Source organism: Crotalus tigris, unplaced genomic scaffold (assembly GCF_016545835.1).
Source record: "Crotalus tigris isolate CLP2741 ecotype Arizona unplaced genomic scaffold, ASM1654583v1 scf7180000019068.10715455, whole genome shotgun sequence".
Taxonomy (NCBI): Eukaryota; Metazoa; Chordata; class Lepidosauria; order Squamata; family Viperidae; genus Crotalus; species Crotalus tigris.
In genome coordinates this window covers 2,779,571-2,799,060 of record NW_024097358.1, presented here as the reverse complement: position 1 = coordinate 2,799,060, position 19,490 = coordinate 2,779,571, and the positions used below count along the sequence as shown (strand labels likewise).

The following is a 19,490-nucleotide window of genomic DNA, read 5'->3' as shown; positions in this document are numbered from 1 at the left end:
AGAGAAAAGGAGAAAAGAAGAATGAAATATCAGTACCACAGGATCATCCCTGTTGAACAGACAGAATCATTTCCAAACCAGGCCCCATGGAAGAACTGCCGGTGTCCTTTTGGCAAACATGGCCAGCCCTTGGCCATAACTCAGAGTGGTGTGATTTTTCACCAGTTTAAAGCAGAAAACAAGTGGAATGTTTGTTTGTTAAATTTATTTGCTGCCCAATCTCTCTATGGGGCTACTCGGCAGAAATATGCAACTTTCATCAATTTGTCAAACATTAACACAACTTTTAAAAAGAACCAGTGGAACAGCTTGGCTCCAGAAATCATGGGAGCTCCTTCACTGGAGATTTTTAAGAAAAGACTAGACATTCACCTGTCTGTGACGGTATAGGTTCTCCTGCTTGAGGGTTTACGCCCTTCCCATTATCCTGCTAACCCTCTCTAGCTTACTCTGCTTGGGACTGTTTAAAAAACCTACTTGGAAGCTGCAGCGGGTCCAGATTGCAGCAGCCTAATTTGTGTCATTGGGAGCACATTATGCATGTGCTACAACCCTACATTAGTTGCCAATAAGCGTCTAAGTTCAATTTAAAGTACTGGTTTCAATCAAGTGCTATGGCTTGGCACTTGGCTGCTTTCAAGATGGCTTTCTCCAGTTAGAATCAGCTGGAGCTACACAATTATTCCAGAAGAAGCAGCTTGTGGTTCCTCACTTCCAGGAGGTGAAAGGGATTGTGGTTCTTCAATTCTGGGAAGTCACTGCTTTGTGGCCGTGCCGCCCCTTTAGAATGGCCTCCCAGTTGACATTAGTTTGGCTCTCTCTCTAATGGCCTTCAGCAAAAAAAGAAGAAGACTTAAAACAGAGCTCTTTTGTAGAGCATTTGGGGACTGAGCCCACTTATTGTTATTTTGGTTATTGTTTCTCTACTATATTTTATCCTTCTTCTTTAGTTTCTGCCATGGTGATTTTAACCATAAGTGTACACATCTGTAAAAGGCTGAGAGAGTTCTTAAGAAAAGGGCTGAGGACATGGAACCTTCTGGATGTACAATAGTAGCTAAACCACAACTTCCATAAACTCAACCAATATGCTTAATAGTATAGGATGATGGAGATTGCAGCTACCAACACATGGAACGTCATATGATATTCTTTCTTGTTTCAGAAGCTGTTCAATATCAGAAGATGGAAACTCTAATAACTTAGAATGTAGAAGCAGCACCATGAGAATACTTTTACATTGTCAATGACTTGCCAGAAAAGCAACAGAATTGCTTCTGTTTTTCTCTTTACAGTTCATACTAAAGGTGAACCCTTAGTGTGACATACCTAAAACTTCCACAGAGGTGGCTGCAGCAATGACACGCAAACACACAAATGCTAGTAGTAAAGTGGTCATGCTTTTCCTGAAATACAAATAGAGGATAGCAAATTAGTATTTTTGCTAGGATGAGCAAAACGACAACCAGGGACAATTTAACAAGAGGTGCTTCAGTCCGTATCAAGCACCTAGACAGACAACAATATTTTACAACAACATATTTAGGATTTCACCTTTTCTAGCTGGCAAGGAAGAAAAATACTTTGCCTTTCAATATTTTGGATGCGCTGCCTACTACAGTCAATACGGACTTTAAATTAAGAGGTGACAATGTTCAAAATTGGTGTTTGGTCACAGCTGGAAACTGGACATTGTCATTTCCTAATTAGCAGCTGCCTATTGCTGCTAAGGTTTATTAAATCACAGTTTTCTGATGCATCTGAACAAGGAGATTGGCTTATGGATGGCACAAATTATACTTGCAACAATGGTTTAGTCAGAACATTTTTTCCAATTCAGATAGAATGGAAACTGTGTTTTAATCCATCACGGGAGCATGGCAATAAGGTGAGTGAGACGTGGGAAAAGGGGAAATAATGAGCCCACAAGTGGTACTGATTGGTTGGGTTCACACAATACAATAAATCTAAAGACCAGGTTGCCAAAATATAATTGCTTGATTCACGTAATGTGCTATGTCCAAGCAAATGATATTATAGCTTAATAAGATGAGCCAGGTTATATAAAATGCCTGTGAGATTCTCAGTCATCCAGATCATAGTTGTCTCAAAGGTGCCTTTTTCAAAAGGCAATTGGACTGTTTTTTCCTTGAGGAAGAAAAAGACGACATTTTGCATCTCATCCAAGAAGCTTTGTTGGTTTTTTTTCATCCTGCTAGAACCAATGAAGCTTCTTGGATGAGAAGTGAAACATCTTAACAGAATAACAACATTGGAAGGGATCAGAAGGCAGGACAAGAAACAATGGATGGAAACTAATCAAAGAGAGAAGCAACCTGGAATTAAAGAGAAACTTCCTAACAGTGAGGACAGTTAACCAGTGGAATGGCTTGCTGACAGAAATTGCAGGTGCTCCAGAACTGGAGGTTTTTAAGAAGAGATTGGAAAGCTGTTTGTCTGAAATGGTATAGGGTTTCCTGTCTGAGCAGGGGATTGGACTAGAAGACCTCCAAGATCCCTTCCAGCTCTATTCCAATTATGTCCACAAGAAAGCATCCCATTAGATCAGAAAATCAAAACTGGTTCAGAAAAAACATGTTTTTTTCAGTGAGCGGAAATTTCACTATAAAAACCAGCAGGAGCTCAGCTGGCTTCATATCCAGATACCTAATGAGGCATAAGTTGATATTAAAGTAGAATTGACTTAAGAGCATAAGTGGAGAATAGAATGGGGGTCAACCTGAACCAGACAATAAAGTATATTTAATATACCAAGTCATACATTATTGGATTTCTAGGAAGACCCATAAAAATATAGAAATCATCTTTCAAAATTCTCCAATTTAGTTCTGGTCAGATGGGGAATGAAGGCGGAGAAGGTAGAAGCAATTGCGTGATTTTTTTTCCAAATACAAATGAAATTCTCCGAACATTTTACCACTGAGATTTTTTTTTCTGTCAAGCCTGTTATATCCACCACAATTAGTTTCTTGATCACGTAGAAAATGAATGGATCATGGAATAAACTAATCCTCAATTTAATCCAGCACAAATGACCAAAGCTGGATGAATTATAGAAAGACCTGGAATTAAGGAGAAATTTCCTAACAGTGAGAACAATTAACTAGTGGAACTGCTTGCCTTCAGAAGTTGTAGGTGCTTCATCACTGGAGGTTTTTGAGAAGAGACTGGACAGTCACTTGTCTGAAATGGTACAGATTCTCCTGCTTGAGCAGAGGGCTGGATTAGAAGATCTCCCTTTCAGCTCTATTCTGATTGATTGATTAAAGATAGACTAAAGGAAAGTTAGCACAATTTCAGATCTTTTGGACTCTACTGATATGAATAAATTGCATCACTTCTAAAGAACAATTTCTCCCCAAGAAAGATGCCATGTTGCATCTGATTAGGCATCTGGTCCCTTCCAGTCCATATTCTATTCTATCCAGCTCTCTAGGTGCTAGTCTGGGAAAGGTGGAATGAAAAAGACGAAGACGCCAACAAGCCACAAGGTGGATTGGTGCACCATTGGACTTGAAGGGCCAGGTTAGGGAGTAGAGTAGAGTAGAGTAGAGTAGAGTAGAGTAGAGTAGAGTAGAGGAATAGAATAGAATAGAATAGAATAGAATAGAATAGAATAAGCAATAGAATAGAATAGAATAGAATAGAATAGAATAGAATAGAATAGAATAGAATAAGCAATAGGATATAGAATAGAATAGAATAGAATAGAATAGAATAGAATAGAATAGAATAGAATAGAATAAGCAATAGGATATAGAATAGAATAGAATAGAACAGAACAGAATAGAATAAGCAATAGGATATAGAATAGAATAGAATAGAATAGAATAGAATAGAATAGAATAGAATAAGCAATAGGATATAGAATAGAGTAGAGTAAGTAGAGTAGAGTAAGTAGAGTAGAGTAGAATCTGCGAATTTACAAGTCGGATTGCATAAGAAACAAAGCTGTTGCAGAATCTAGTAGTCCTGCTAGAAATACTTCAAAACCTGGAGAAGATCTATCTATATGTTGGCTACTTGATGGCACACAATCAATCACTAATCAATCTTCATTTTATTATTATAGGCCACAGTTCTGCTGAAATTAATTTAGCTTTTGTATTTGTTGAATTGTCCCAGGCGAGTTGTCCCACAGCAAGTTGGGTGTGGCAAGTTGGCCCATTTGGGCTACATATTGTGATAAGACAAATGCATGGAAAACACCTTATATTTTATATTTTGCAGCACAATATAACAACATCAGATCATTTGTTCATTCCTAATGACATGGCATGTCTAGCCAGATTTAAACTTGATTTCTTCAGCTTGTTGCTTAGAGCTTTGCACAAAGCTCCAGCTCAGTAGATTAATTTACAGCTCAGTGTATTTTACAAACCCAGAAGAACAGGAGTTATTCAAGAAACAGGTTTAATGTGTTCCCCAAAGGCTGCTTCCATATGTCCCACTTAGCAAGTCAACATTTGTGCAGGTCTGCTGAACTCAGTGTATTCCAGCAAGTTCTGCCTTTTTCTATCCATGGACCCAGGACATAAATAATTACTTTGGATTAAGCCGGTTCTTTTTTGGGAGGAGGGGCACAAGGGGGAGGGGAGGCAGCGGGGGGGGGGGAGAGAACACTGAAAAAAAATATTCCCTTGTTTCACTGCTATTCTTTACTGGGCCTTCTTGGAATCAATCAAACTGTTAGAGCACAAAAACGGCAAAAGTCAAAACTAAGAAACTTTACAGCTGTTTGTTCTGGGTCATGGAAGGAAAAGTACATCAGGTGCCTCAATTATTTTGGGGAAGTCCTTCCTTACTGATCTGTCAGCTACTTGAAGGCCCAGAATGAAGCACTGCCTTGAAAAATGCCACCAGTCTGGCTAGGTTCACTCAATAAATTAACTTGCAGCTTGGGGAAGCCAAATCTGCCCACGGAGTTTTCTCTTACATTCCGTTTCTTAAAGGGAGATATGCAAAAGAGAGACATTTTACAAATAAACTAAGCACTGAGAATTTTTCCTAGATGTGAATCTGTTGCTTTCGCATTTGAATTGTGTTAATTGCGCATTCTTAAGCCATTTGCAAATGTTCATTAGACCTCCCTTTTTTTTAAAAAAAATAATAATTAAATCACCCTCCCTTCCAGTGAGATCTTCATTCATTTTGTTCCATTTTATTGCAGCTTCTATGGTTACTTCCAAAGCAGTTTAGGAACATGATTATGAGCAAAACAACCATGTCAAAAAGCAGTAATAATATAAAAACAGCAGCAACCCAGTCATTATGGAAAGCAAACAATAAAAACACAGCTGTGCCAGTCAATGTGAATATCATTTCCGCACAATATCACCAATCTTTCCATAACTAACACTGAATGAGTACATTCTTATTCAGATACAACACAAACACGAAGATTTCAAGGCGATGTAAATTTAATTATTAAATAGTTGCAACATGACATCCTTTCCCTGCTACAAAGAAACTAATAATAAATCACTGAGCTCTGTAATTCTGATATTTGAATTATTACTTACAATATCACTAACCTTTCCATAACTAACACTGAATAAGTATACTCTTACAAACACAAACATTTCAAGCTAATGCAGTCATGAACTACTCTGAGCTCTAAGATTCTGATACTTGAAACTATGTTTGTTATTTGGCTAATTTATTATCTACACTGCAGTCTAGATCTGGATCTATTGCCTTGAACTAGGCTGAAACCTTTTCTCCTGAATAGCTTTTCTCAACTAGGACATCTCTGAGTGTGTAGAGCAGTGGTTCTCAACCTGTGGGTCGGGACCCCATTTGGGGTCGAACGACCATTTCATGGGGGTCGCCAAACAAGGCTGTCAGCCATTTTTCCCCCTTTTCTTTGGCCATGCCCCTGGCACCCGGTGATGTATAAGTAGTTGGGGGTCACCACAACATGGGGAACTGTATTATGGGGTCGCGGCATTAGAAAGGTTGAGAACCACTGGTGTAGAGCTTGTGGAGAATTTAATTCCAGAATGTTTAACGCTGCCCCAAAGGGCTGAGAATTATGGGAGATGACGTTTATCTATCTGGGAGTCCCCAGGATGGAGCAGAGCACCATGGACAGCTTCACCATTTCCAAAAAACAAGATGGCCATTGTTATGTCAAATGACTCGTAGAGATGCTTAGAAGAACCATTTTGTACAAGACTGAAAGTGGATGGAACAACCTTCTCATTACAGAGGTTTTTTTTTTTTTTTTTTTTTAAATAAATTATTTTCCAGTGGGCAGACTCCTGAATGAAGAGTGGAATGAGTCACAACTGCATTTAAACAAGACCACAGATGAACGAAATGGCTAGAGATGGCCACACCTAGAATTAAAACCCAACTTGACTTTTTCATAGCTTAACAGGGAGACAAACACGAAGGTTTTCTGCTTCACAAAGAAGCTTCTGTCTGCTTCCCCAGTCCAGGCTGTGGTTTGGGTGGATCCCAAAGGGCCCTGCCCCAGGTGCTCTTTCTAAGACCCCTTTGTTGTAGAAATTTCACACCTCTCTGCATTTCTCAAGTTGCAGACACTTTTCCCACTCCTTGTTTTTGACAACTTTAGCTCTTCCATGTGCCTGGAAAGCCATCACATTTATCATGTTTTAGATAAAGTCACACCCTTTCCTGGTCATCCTTCCCACACAAGAGTAACAATTTGTACAAATTGTCCAGCGAGCATATAATTTATACATATTTGGTATCACTAGAAATATTTTCTCTGGCTATTTCGTGCTTCCAGAAGTTGTGGGTATTCCAACACTGGGCGTTTTTAAGAAGAGACTGGACAACCATTTGTCTGAAATGGTATAGGGTTTCCTGCCTGAGCAGGGGGTTGGACTAGATGACCTCCAAGGTCCCTTCCAACTCTGTTAGTCTGTTATCTGCTGTGAAAATATTTTTAGATGCTTTTCCATGGAAGTATACAAGTAGAACGTGGACTTTTGTGATGTTCTGGCATCAGGCTACTAGAGCCAATAGGATTTCAGTTGTAATATTGTATTTCTCTAAACATCATTCCTTGCTTTGAAATGTCTGTTCTTCTTCCTTTCATTTTACTGGTGTGTGTGTGTGTTTTCCTTTCCATCTCTCCAGAATCTAGAGCTAATCACTTTTCTGTTACTAGAGGAAATATAGTTTTTCCAGTGCCCTAACAGCCATCAAGGCCACTTGGAAAATTATCTTTTCCAATGCTTCTGGTGTCAATCATTGGGTCAAGGGGGGAAATATCCTGTTGCACCTATAGTAAGCGAAGAGAGATAAATAAGTTCATAATTAGCTAAATACTCAATTAGAAGTCAGTCTGACCTAGGTTGGAGATAAACACCAAACAACAGGAGAGATACTCCAAGGAAATCAGAGTCTAAGATTGAGTCCAGCACCAGGAAACTGAAATAAAAACTAGACTAGCAAACATTATGTCTACCTATTTCACACATTAAGCTAAGACCACAGAACATAGAATAATAGGGTGGAAGGGACCTTGGAGGTCTTCTGGTCCAACTCCCTGCTCAAGCAGGAGACTATATACCAGGGGTCTTCAAACTTGGCACTTTTATGACTTGTGGACTTCAACTCCCAGAATTCCTCAGCAGGTGTGTGCCTGGCTGAGGAATTCTGGGAATTGAAGTCCACAAGTCATAAAAGGGCCAAGTTTGAAGACCCCTGCTCTATACCATTCCAGAGCAATGGCTTCCAATTCTTCTTGACAATCTCCAGTGAGGGAGCATCCACAACGTCAGATGCAAGCCATTCCACCGATTAATTGTTCTCACTGTCAGGAAACTTCTCTTTGGTTCTAAGTTGGACCTCTCTTTCATGATCCTCCACCTGTTCCTTCTTAGACCACGGCAAGGATCTCACAGTGTACTGAACCCCAAGCAGCCCAGCCCCATTGGAACATAACCTGTTGTTCCATGTGAAGATAGCTGGCCTATGGCAATCTCATGAACTACCTCTTGAATTTCCTTAATGTATAACAGCATGCAATTTAAAGAAGACACAGTTCATCCATTTGTGCAGAACAAGAGGGAATTTCCATGAGGCACACTCTGAAACACATAAGTTTGTGTGTGCATGCGCAGCTGCTATGAATAGTTTTTTTAAAAAAAAGCTGGATGATCCCCCATTATAGAGTTTTTAAAAGGCCCCGTGTATTCCATGGCTCAACAAAAAAGCTTCTATTTGTCTGCACTGTAAGTCTATTGAGGGAAGATGGGCAGAAACAGCTGCTCACACCCGTTCCCTTTGCACACACAGACGGATGGAGGCCGGAGTAGTTCTAGTTAGGCACACATAGGGCGAACTGTTCTTCTCCCTTCCAAGGTGAACAGGGAGTTTTTCAAAAGCAAATGCTATGATTTCCGCTGTTGCATCTTGCTTGGGTTAATTTAATATGTAAGGACTTGCTCACTCCACCTCAACACCGTCCCAGCCAGCTGGGCCACCCTTCTCTCTTGCCCTCTTCTGAAAGAGAGTGGAACTTTTTAAAAAGAACTTTTAAAGGGTCTTTGCTTCTCCACAGCAGCCAAAAGCTGGCAGTGTATGGACCAGGAGATGAACACAACTTTTGTTGCTGTTGCAGAGACCTTGGCTGTGGAAGGGCAACATGAAGGGGTCCTTGCTGCTTTCTGTGCTTGCTTCTTTCCTTGTAGACCTTTCCTTACCCAAACTAGGTAACTAGTAAGGAGTGGGGTTCGCTCTTAGTTTATATTCTAGTGCAGAGATTCCCAATCTTTTGGGCATCAGGGACCGGTTCCATGGAGAGAGGTTTTTCCACGGACCAGAAAGTGTGTGGTTTTGTATGCTGCCTGCATGCCATGGATGGGGCTTTGCTTGTTTGTGCGGACCGGTTGCTGGCATGCCGTGGGCCGGTACCATGGACTGGGGGTTGAGGGCCCCTGTTCTAGTGGCTTGTCCTGTCAGTGTTGGTGGGGGTGTCTTAGAGGTTTGTTTGGGCTGTTTACTATTGGCTTGTTTGCCAATTCCTTGATTGGTGTTTTGTTTATTTGATGGTTGGTATGATGTTATTCTTGGAGTAAATCTATGCTGAGTGCTAGTGGAGAAGTGCTTGGGTCTTTTGTTCCCTTTTGGGCTGGTTGATTGTCTCTTTTGCATAGTCTATAGATGTTGTTAATGTCTGCATGTATCATTATCATCACCATCATCATCATCACCATCATCACCATCACCATCATCACCATCACCACCATCACCATCACCATCACCATCACCACCACCACCACCATCACCATCACCACCACCACCACCACCACCACCACCACCATCATCATCATCATCATCATTTTAGCCATCGTCTATCCACTGCAGGATGAAGGCCTCTTCCGCACGTTTTCAACCCATGCAATCCTGAGCTTTTTTTTGCCAATTGGGCCAGCAATACTTGCTGATGTCATCAGTCCATCTTGTTTTAGATCTCCTTCGCAGATGCTTTTGATCAAGTGGGATCCATTCTGCGTAGGACTTCCTTGGTCCACCTTCCCTCAGTTCTTCTTGCTATGTGACCAGCCCATTTCCAATGCAATTCTTTTACTCTCTTGGTGATATCGTATACTTTTGTTTGTTCTCTAATCCATGCATGGGTCTTTCGATCTTATCTTGCAATGCCAAACGTGTATCGTTCCATGGCTCTTTGCGCCATTCCTAGCTTTTGTATTGTGCCATTGAGATCTGTTAACCAAGGTGTATATAGTGGTCTACTACATCTAGTTCTTCTCCTGCTTCGTGCAGCCCTTGTATGTGTCTTTGTAGCTCTTCTGGGTCTTGTGAGAACAACATCATCTGCAAATCTGAAGTGATTTAAATAGGCGCCCTTGATCTTTATTCCATCTTTTGCCCAGTCTAATTTGTGAAATATATCTTCCAGGCAGGCTGAGAAAAAACGATTGGTGATATTGTATTGTCTTGCCATACACTTCATTCTGTGTTAGTTTCCACCTTAAGATCATTAAGGAAAATTGTCATCATTGTCTTTATGTGTCTATTGATGACTAATTTGTCAAGAGGGCAAGGTTTCTAGATGTTCCCTGGGGTTTTGGGACTTGACCTGATCTAGGATGGTCACAATTGGAGCTATGGTTAAGTCTGTCCATATGTGAAATTAAAGAGTTTTCATCATGTCTTCTGGCATGATGGGCATCATGGCAGTTATAGTGGAGGCCTTTGAGGAGACGACCAAATTGTGAGAAGGGGAAACTTTGCAACAGCCAAACACTCATCCCCAGTGCAACTTTGGGAAAGAAAAAGAAGCAGCAGCAACAGACAGATTGGAGAATTGGGAAATGTCTTATTTAAAGCCAATGAACCTGCCTGTGGATCTCTAAAATGAGGTGAAGATGCTGAAGACGCTGGAGGGTGGACTCTAGCTGCATACCAATGTGCCTCCTTGTAAAAAAAATAAAGGCAGGGCTGTGCCAATATTATTATTATTATTTTTAAGCCAAGCACCAAGGAAATTTATACAGTGCTTCCCACATAAAGTGAGCAAATAATGGAGGCTGGGATAGACGCAAATCACCTTGTTCCATTTGTCTGGCTGTATTTAAATTTTTCCTGGATTGGGAAGAAATGAGCACAGGAAAGGAGGCTGGATTAATAGTAACTGCAGTTTTAAAATACAGCCTATAAATTCGGGAGGAGGAACCGTGAATTGAATGATGTTTCTATAAAAGTCCATGGATGGTGTTACATAAATTAGAGCATAAAAGTGCATCCTGTTGTTTTGGCCCCAGTTTTTTTTGTCTGTTCTGTGCAAAGCATTGTCTTGGTTTCGTGTCTGAAAAACCAAGTTTGCTTATTCAAAGGTCTTGAATAATAACCTCAGCAAGCATATACCCCTATTGTGCCCATGAACATTTGAACTGTTGCAGAGACAGAATTATTGTGTCTGAAATGAGCCAGATTTTTTTAGGACTGGCAGTACTGGAAAGTTAGGAATTAATTAGAAAAGCCAATCTAAGCTCCCAGGAGCTCAGTTGAAGCAACATACTAAATTCTAAATCTGGATGAACAAAACAGGATGACTCCATTCACAGAAAATGGGATAGCTAAATGAAACAAAAAGGGCATGATGGCGTAGAACATCCAATATGTTAAAATAATGATCAATTGATAACAACAACAACAACAACAAAACAACCTTGGAGGTCTTCTAGTCCAGTCCACTGCTCAAGCAGGAGAACCTATACCATCTCAGACAAGTGACTGTGGCGGAACAAACAAAAATGAGAGAATCTGATTGTGGGACAGGAATCTACCAGAGAAGCATCCATTCATATTTCTTTTTCCAGATGCGTAGAAAGAGGAGCTTCAGCAGGTGCATTTGTCACTTAATTTTCTAGAGAAATAAAGAGCTGGAAACCTGCCAATTTGGCTCATTCTTGCTCTATTGCCTCAGCCAATGCAAAGTCTGAAGGCTTTATGATCCCTTCTGAAATCAGAGCTTTCCATTCCCTTAAAGCAGGGCTGGGCAAGTCAACTGTTTCCAGCCAAGCAGTTGAACTTAGTGGAGTTGAAATGGATTTTAAACCTTGGGGGGGGGGTCCAATTCTGTTGTCTTTTGTTTTAGGCCAGATTGAGAGTCCGCAGGCAAGCAAGCAAAGAAAGATAACTAGAAAGGGCAGCTTATATATATAAATATGGGTGTAGGTAGGTACATATACATACACATACACATGTACATATACATATGTACATAGCATGTATATGTGTATGTTATATATGTGTATAGGTAGATATATACTTTCTTTTGAGAGCAGGCAACAGAATTTCATTTTTAATGTGTGCCAGTGTGCTCACTGTAAAAAATGACAATAAAGGTTATCCTATCCTATCCTATCCTATCCTATTCTATCCTATCCTATCCTATCCCTTCTCTTCTCTTCTCTTCTCTTCTCTTCTCTTCTCTTCTCTTCTCTTCTCTTCTCTTCTCTTCTCTTCTTTTTCCTCTCCTCTCCTCTCCTCTTCTCTTTAATAGATCATTTTGCTGCTGAGGTTTGCATGCCAGATCTAGAAGCCTTCTGGGGACAATGCAGATAAGCTTGGGATCCTCACTTTAATGCAAGGATTGCAGATTGCAGAGGAATCCAAGACCATATGAGGCTCACCTCAGATGACAGTGCAAATTTTTTTTACTGGAATCATTTTTGCTGTTCTGTTTGAGAAATAAGAGTGGAAATAAGCCTTCTGTACTCAAAACACTCCCTGGAGTCCTGCCAGAATGAACAGAGCATCGCAGTCTCACCCATCTCGGCGACAATGAAAAGGCAACGGCTACAGACTCTTCAGCCATTCAATGTCATTTCAGCAGTGGCAGTTTGTCCTTATCCACCAGCTAGAGTGTGACCCTACTAGCTACAGCATAAAAAAAAAACTTGCAAATTTGCACAGTGTCTCGCATGTTTAGAAGTGAGGATTTAAATATTCCCCAGCTTCCAATACTTTTCGTCAGGATTGATAAAATTACTGGTTTATCACCTAGAATTCAGTCCAAAGGACAAAGCCTTTCCTTTTCTAATCTCTTAGGAAGTTTTACAGTTAAATGGACTAACTATAACAGGCTTTTAGATCAGTGGTTCTCAACCTTTTTAATGCCGCGACCCCCAACCGATCATAAGTCAAGGACTACTCAACCGGTCGTAAGTCGAGGACTACTCAACTGGTGCAGCACCGTTTGCAGAATGGGACTTTTGGCGGGCTCAGCAGGGCAGAGACAGCCTGGACAATTCCTATTGGCTTTTGAAAGCCAATAGAATTAGACTCTATTCAAGAGAGTCTATTCTATTGGCTTTCAAAAGCCAATAGAATAAAAGGGAGTAGCACAGCTAAGGAAAAGGGGGAAAAAATGGCAGACTGCGTTGTTTGGCGACCCCTGCGAAATGGTCGTTCGACCCCAAATGGGGTCCTGACCCACAGGTTGAGAACCACTGTTTTAGATCAAGGCAGCATGATGCAGTGTTTAGGAGGCTGGATCTGGGAAAAATAGAGATCCTGGTTCAAATCTACCCTCAGCCATCAAAGCTGGGGTTAATTTCGAATCAGTAATTTCAGCCCAACCTGTCTCACAAGGCTGTTGGTAGCACCCTATGAATGAGGAAAAGATCTACATTCAAAACAGACCATTTCCACTGCTGTTTTGGGTTCAGGAGACTTCAGTTTGAGGCCAGGTCATCACCTGCCGTGCTGGAACACTAAGAATGGCACCTTCCGATATCAGAAATTGGACTGGGATGCAAGACATTATGATGTTAAAAGGCTTGGTAGGTTTTCAGTAGGTGCAGAGAAAAAAATGGAGGTGTGTCCCTAAAGGCTATGCAGGAGATAAGTCTAACAGATGGACTTGGGAGACTTTTATGTAAAACCCAGAGGCACAATTTGCAACTGAAGCCTTGTGTGGAATACTAATAAGAGAAGTCAAACAGGGACAAAAAAAAGTCAATTCACTTAAACGTCAATTCATTAAAATTGACAAAGTCAACTGACCAACTCTGGATGTGGCAGCGCTGACTTTGAGTTTTGTAAGCTAAGCAGGGCTGTGCCTGGTCAGTCTTTGGATGGGAGATCACTGGAGAATTCCAGGGCTCTAGGCTGAACTGAGAAGGCCAGGGCAAACTATTTCTGTATTTTTTGCATGAATGAATCCATGCTTGAAGTCATCAGATTCAAGAGCTCCTTTGCTTTCATATGTGGTGTAGTGGTTACAGCACCAGGTGAGAAAGCAGGAAACTGTGTGTTCTAGTCCCACCATAGACACAAAGCCATCGAGGTGAGTTTGGCCAGCCACTTTCTCTCAGCCCTGGGAAGGAAGCAATGGCAAAGCACCTCTGAAAAAGCTCGCCAAGAAAACTGCAAGGACTTGTTGAGGCAGTTGCGAGGAGCCAACAGGGACAAACAAACTCACACATACAAATATTCAACAGCAGTTTGAGCAATTACCCCCCCCCCCCAGCAATTTTAAATATCCCAATACAGCAGCAACTTTTAGAAATGTGTTAGATTATACACACCTGAAGGCGGGTATTTTTCATTGTAAAAATCAGATTATAGGAAATCAGCAAACATTTTTAAGCCCTTTTGTATGAGGTTTTTTTTTAACAAACGAGGAAGTGTCTCTATAGCTTTAGTTTGAGACTTGTGTGAGAACTATGGTATTGTTTTCATGAGAAGGATGCACATTTTCAATATCTATGGAACCAAAATGTGATTATGTCATAGGTGTAAACCTTTGCTGTTATTGTTTTATTCATATAAAGACTGATTTCTGTGAAAGTGTGCACTGTGGGTGGTTTGGGCTACTTCTAAAAAGATTGTCAAAATTTTCCCTGAAACTGTGGCAGCATTTCTTATTTTTAAACCATAAAAATATGGTCAGTGCAAACAGATTTATTTCTGAAGGAAAGTAATCTCCTTTAACCATAAATAAACGATTACATGCATTCTGGATCTTACCCATTAGCAATTTAAAAAAAGTTTAAAGAACACATAAAGAACCAGGCTAATTCAGAATAAAGGAACAAATCCATGCATGTTCTTTCTTTCTTTCTTTCTTTCTTTCTTTCTTTCTTTCTTTCTTTCTTTCTTTCTTCCTTCCTTCCTTCCTTCCTTCCTTCCTTTCTTTCTTTTTTAAAAAAATATGTGGTCACATTTTTCTCTTTGGGCAAAGCATAGTCCTAATTGGTTAAGGCTAAAGTTTAGGGGTTTGGCATCAGGCAGAAAATACAAGCATTCAGGATTAATGAAGGGGTTGAAAAAGCCGATTCCATGAAGAAATGACACATTCTCTTTTAAAATGAAACCACATTGGGGAAAAAAAAGGGTTCTGTGCATTCATTCAAAAAGAAAGTAGGTCTTTAGCCATTCTAAACTGATCTGTTGGATATTTTTTTTTTTTAAAGCCCTAGTCACTCTAGCCCTTGTAAGATTTCACTGGGGATTTAGGATCAACGTTTCACAGCCAGAAACTTTTTTTTTTTTTTAAAGCAGGATCTAAGGCCAGTGTTCTCCCCCAGCCCTTAATGCTTTCATTCATCATTTGTATATGTTTTTTACATTTGCCAAATATACCATCTTTCCAGACAGTTTACAGGCCAAAGTAAGATCAAAGAACGACATTCTAAGAACAAATCTCTAAATATTATGGGGCCATAGCACAAAGGACAATAGAACTGTTGGTTTGCAGATATAAATCTGTAATTTCACAATTTTTTAATACTCAGCCTTAGTAACGAATAACAACCAAGCACTTGGACACTGAATTGGGAAGATCATTTAAATCCTCATTTGTTAATAACAGCTTCCCCTAGGTGATCATAAATTGCTTCCTATATTCACACAAATTCCTTGACCCAGCCGGTAGATTAACCCATGTTTTAGGTTCTCATGATGTAATAAACCATAAATGAAAAAGGTGAGGTGAACTTGCAGAACAAAGTAAACCAAAAGCACTTAGAAAAACCAAAACTAACACTGCTAAATCATAATGTGATGTCCTTACTCAGCTCTGATGTTTCTGCTTGACCTGAATAAACTTGTTATGCCAAGGCAGTCATCATTTCTTAGTCTAATATACCCCACAGGGTTGTTGTAATAAAGGACAAGGGGGAAAAATCTATTTGTGATTCTTTAAGACAGTAAAGATGAGGTAGTTGTGCAATTAATAAGGTTGGTAACAACATAAAATTAGTGCTGCTTTGATTCCTTAGCTCATGAATGGTGCATTTTTTAAAAATGCAGATATGCCTGCATCAGAGTTGCATATTTGCAAACTTGTTAACTTCTTTACTCCGATAAACATTTACCTTCTCTTGAGAGATCTTATTCCAAAGCATCCCTTGCATTTAGCAACATTCCTCACTCCATCTCTGTTTCCTCACTTTGCATTACACTAAGCTATGAGGTTTGATGGTCTGTGAACCAAGGTTTGTAAACTATGGTTTAATGCATTGTGTGAAGCCAATGAATCCTTTACTGAGCAAACTGTAGTTAAAGAAACTAGTGCTTAGTGTGGTCCTAGTCTAGATGTAGATTATTTGGGAAAGGACCCATTTATGGTGCCTTTCTAAATCGGTTACATGCCAAGTAGATTAAAGGAGCAAGAGAAATAGCGATATAATAATGATAAGAATCTGCAATAAGCAGCATAACTTCCTGGTAGATTGGTCCTAGAGCTGGACCAAATCAGTTTGCTGCTAAAGAACAACACACACACACACACAGAGAGAGAGAGACAGTACTCTGTTAGGACAATGTAATGGGACTTCACTTCGCTCATAAAGCAATATCATCGAATTATCCATTTCTTTCCGTCTACAGATCCATCCCCACTACCCCCAAAACAAAATCGATGAAAGAAGTTGGATGTAAGTTTTCTTCCTTTACTTGGTTGCCTGGCAACAATAAGCATCCATCTACCCACCCATCCATCATGAACAAACTTTTTCTGTTGCGGCAGCTGAATCTCATGGATGCCGCTTCATTGGAAGAGTTGGCAAAGAAAATAATCACCCCCCCTTCAAGGTAGGCATTAAAAGACACTCTGCATGGTTAGATGGAGGAGGTGAAGGCGTCCTCTGTTTAGCCCAGCATCCTTTTTTCAGAGGAGCAATTTCAGCAGGGAAGCATCAAACACGACCTGAAGACATTTGCTCCCACTGTAGGATCCCGAGGCTGTCTAGCAGGGCGAAAAGATGCATCCAGAAACACTTATCAAGCAGACACCTTAAAAGTTCAAAAGCAGAAAGAACAGACTACGTCTTACCTTTCGCTAATCAGTGCTTCGAGAAGGTAAGTCCCATATGCCCAACTGAATGCTAGAAGTCTTGTAGTTGTGTCTCCGGCAGTTCAGGAAGACAGGATAAGTTCTGACAAGACCTGCTAAGTCTTCTTCACAGTCTTCCAGACGTCCTGCTTTTCTCTGGGGGGTGGGTCACCTTGATCTTGATTTATCCCTCTATTCCCCCACCCCAGCCAAAAGGAAGCTCCTGGTATCGGTGTGCCAAATTTTCAGTCAGAAAGCAGCAAAAACAGCAGCAGCGTTAATCTTGGAATGAAAGTTGAAATGAATGAGGAAAAGAGGGAGAGAAGTAACAGTCCACGTTGAGCTGCAACTGGGTGCAGAGAGAGGCTTTGTGACTCCTCCTGTCCTCCTTTAGATACCTCTAGCTAGAGTTGGTGGAATCGTCCTATGAAACTTTGAGTCAGGTAGGCAAAGATCCAGGAAAAATAAAACATGGGCTGGAGTGGGGGGAGGGGGGGTAGGAGGGAAGGAGGGAGGCAGGGATAGGAGAAAAAGTAGGAGCCAAACCTCTTGGAGGAAGGAAGAAACGGGGAAAGCAAGAAAGAAAGCTCTTGGGCAAAAATGAAGAATTTTTTTTTTAAAAAAACAACAACAACAATGGGATCCTCTGGAGGGAAAACCAGCCAGATTGTACATCACAAGTGGTTGAAAAAGGAAGGTATGATCCAAGGGATACGACTCAGAGGACCACGAGTTAATTTAAAAAGAAAAAGCAGCTATATCTCACCTCCATCTGTGACCAAGAAGGGATGAGTGAAAAGGAGAGTGTCTGCAATGCAGTCGATATTACTGCAAGCTGGCTATAAGCTTTTGAAATAAATATTCAGAGCATCTTACATAGGAGGTGGCTCCAACCAGGCTAGCTCATGCAATCCTTGGTTCTATAAAGAGAGGTATAGAATCAAAATTGCGGGAGGCATTAGTATCACTTTGTAAAGCTTTAGTAAGACCGCACCTGGGATACTGCATCCAGTTTTGGTCACCACATTACAAAAAAAAAAAAAAAAAGACGTTGAGGCTTTGGGAAAAGTGCAAAGAAGAGCAACCGAAATGATGAAGGGCCTGGAGACAAAAACATATGAAGAATGGTTGCAAGAATTGTGTATGGCCAGTCTAGAGAAAAGAAGGACTAGGGATGACATGATAGCAGTATTCCAATATTTGAGTGGCTGCCACGAGGAGGAGGGGGGTCATGTTATTCTGCAAAGCACCAGAAGGCAAGGCAAGAAAAAACGGATAGAAACGAATCAAGGAGAGAAGCAACCTGGAATTAAGGAGAAACTTCGTGACAGCGAGGACAATTGACCAGTGGAACTGCTTGCCTTCAGAAGTTGTAGGTGCTTCATCATTGCAGATTTTTAAGAAGAGACTGGATAGCCACCTATTTCAAATGGTCTAGGGCAGGGGTAGTCAACCTTGGCTCTTTTATGACTCGTGGACTAAGCTGGCTCAGGAATTCTGGGAGTTGAAGTCCACAAGTCATAAAAGAGCCAAGGTTGACTACCCCTGGTCTAGGGTCTCCTGCTTGAGCTGAGGGTTGGACTAGAAGACCTCCAAGGTTCCTTTCAGCTGTATTCTGATTGATTGATTGATAAAAGGTAGACTAAAGGAAAGTTAGCAGAATTTCAGATCTTTTGGTTGACTTCAGAATCTACTGATGTGGATAAGTGGCATCACTTCTAAGAACAATTTCTCCCCAAGAAGGATGCCATGTTTTATCCCATTAGGCATCCAGTAATTTGCACATAAGAAAGCATGCAAGCATAGAAATAATGGTACATATGAACACCACTGCAATATATCTTGTTAAACTAGGGACGTCTATGTGTTTGTAACCTGTGCAGTGGCCATGCATTTAGTAGCTGGTATTAATGCTGATGGCAACTTTAAGACTTTTGATTCTTTGATCTTTTTATGGCCTCTTCTTTTAAGCACTTTAGAACTTTGAGGCTGGATCAGACTAAAGGCCTGCCTGATCTAGCATCTTGTCACACCTGCACACACATACGCCTGCACGCACGCACACACAGAGTGGCCAAGAAGGTTATAAGCATTGAAAGGAAGATAACAGTCTCCACTTCTGCTCTCTCTTCAGGTGTGCAATTTGTGATTCAAAAATTGTATGCAGGCACCAAAACAAGTATCCATGCCAATGTGAGACCCCATCCATGTACCCAGTCTCCTTTTAAAACCTTTTGAACTGATGGCCAATGCCGTATTTGAATAGTATGCTTTAAACTACACGCTGTGGTGCTGGATCAGCACTTAGATTAGATCCAATAAAGATGCTTCAGCGTGTACATGGTGGCGGGAGGGGACACTGAACATAATATCCTCCAACTCTTTAAAGCAGTGGGACACTGCAATGGTCATAACTACCACTAGTTCAATGCTGTCATAGTTTTGAATGGTTGCTGGACAATTGCTAGTCATTAAATGAGGACCACCTGTGAGAAGGGAAGGGAGGGGAGGAGAGGAAAGGAGAAGAGGTAGGGTAGGGTAGGGTAGGGTAGAGGAGAGGAGAGGAGAGGAGGGAAGAGAAGAGGAGAAGAGAGGAGAGGAGAGGAGAGGAGAGGAGAGGAGAGGAGAGGAGAAGAGAAGAGAAGAGAAGAGAAGAGAAGAGAAGAGAAGAGAAGAGAAG

At 40.8% G+C, this 19,490-nt stretch overlaps 1 protein-coding gene across 4 annotated transcripts in view; it reads right to left on the bottom strand.

The window, feature by feature from the left end:
• Nucleotides 1-17,181, bottom strand: part of ACAN (aggrecan) — a 52,470-nt gene extending 35,289 nt beyond the window's left edge. For all 4 annotated transcript variants that reach the window (XM_039359285.1, XM_039359288.1, XM_039359287.1 and 1 more), the window contains exons 1-2: nucleotides 16,811-17,181; nucleotides 1,330-1,406 (exon numbers count right to left, since the gene is read on the bottom strand). In XM_039359285.1, coding sequence (XP_039215219.1) covers nucleotides 1,330-1,399 — 70 coding nt within the window. In that variant the 5' untranslated portion in view covers nucleotides 1,400-1,406; nucleotides 16,811-17,181. The remainder of the gene's footprint in view (nucleotides 1-1,329; nucleotides 1,407-16,810) is intronic.
• Between the last annotated feature and the right edge of the window lie 2,309 nt (nucleotides 17,182-19,490).